Source organism: Sphaeroforma arctica (assembly GCF_001186125.1).
Source record: "Sphaeroforma arctica JP610 unplaced genomic scaffold supercont1.7670, whole genome shotgun sequence".
In the NCBI taxonomy this organism is placed as follows: Eukaryota; class Ichthyosporea; order Ichthyophonida; genus Sphaeroforma; species Sphaeroforma arctica.
The window spans coordinates 230-992 of record NW_014032888.1 but is presented as its reverse complement, the minus strand read 5'-3'; the positions used below and the strand labels follow the sequence as shown (position 1 = coordinate 992).

The following is a 763-nucleotide window of genomic DNA, read 5'->3' as shown; positions in this document are numbered from 1 at the left end:
GCGAATCATTGTGTGCTCATACAGGGCACTGTATAGACTATCCATAAACCATAAACCTTGGAACCTTAAACGCTGTCCACACCCCCGAGATTTACCTCGGGAGTAACAGACGTGAACAGTCTCAGCGCTTGACTCATCACATAGCGTCAAATGAACACCCATCGCCCAAGACATGTCAATCAATATATAACTAGTGTATACACAATTAAACCCGTAAACACCCCCCACAAACACCGTCTATTGGACATCATACTTATTCTATTTTTAGCATTCTATAAATAGCACAGCCGTAGAGGCTCGCCTTATCCACCTACCGTGTCGAAGTGCTGCAGACGTCGATGTGGCTGTGGATGGTGTGAGTGCTGACTTCTATTATCATAAGATGGCCGCGCGAAGTCGGCGGCGTTGTGGTTGCCATGGCGACCGTATGCCTGGCTACGGTTGTCAGGGTGGTTGAGCTGCTCTTTATTGCTACTTCTATCTGCCGCGTCGGGAGCAGTGCCTTTGAGTGCACCACCTTTTTTTGTGGTCGCCTGAAATATTGGATTTGAAATGCAGCCGCATTGTCAGTATACATTTGGGTTTTAGGGTTTAGGTCGGGGAGTTTGTCTTCAGGCGTATCAGCGCTCTCCCAAATTATTTCTCTCAACAAACAACCAAGCTCGCAGTACACAGACTTGTAACCCCATTACACATTCGGCAGTTGTGTATAAAGTATTTTCAACCAATCTGACGCACTACACAGATTGCCGCGAGTGGATAC

At 47.1% G+C, this 763-nt stretch overlaps 1 protein-coding gene across 1 annotated transcript; it reads right to left on the bottom strand.

Moving 5' to 3' along the window:
- Positions 1–314: 314 nt before the first annotated feature.
- On the bottom strand, positions 315–533 carry SARC_16249 (hypothetical protein; the record flags this gene model as incomplete). The annotated part of the gene is made up of 1 exon (XM_014289641.1): positions 315–533. A coding segment is annotated over one exon (219 nt), but the record flags the coding sequence as incomplete, so codon positions are not given.
- Positions 534–763: the final 230 nt, after the last annotated feature.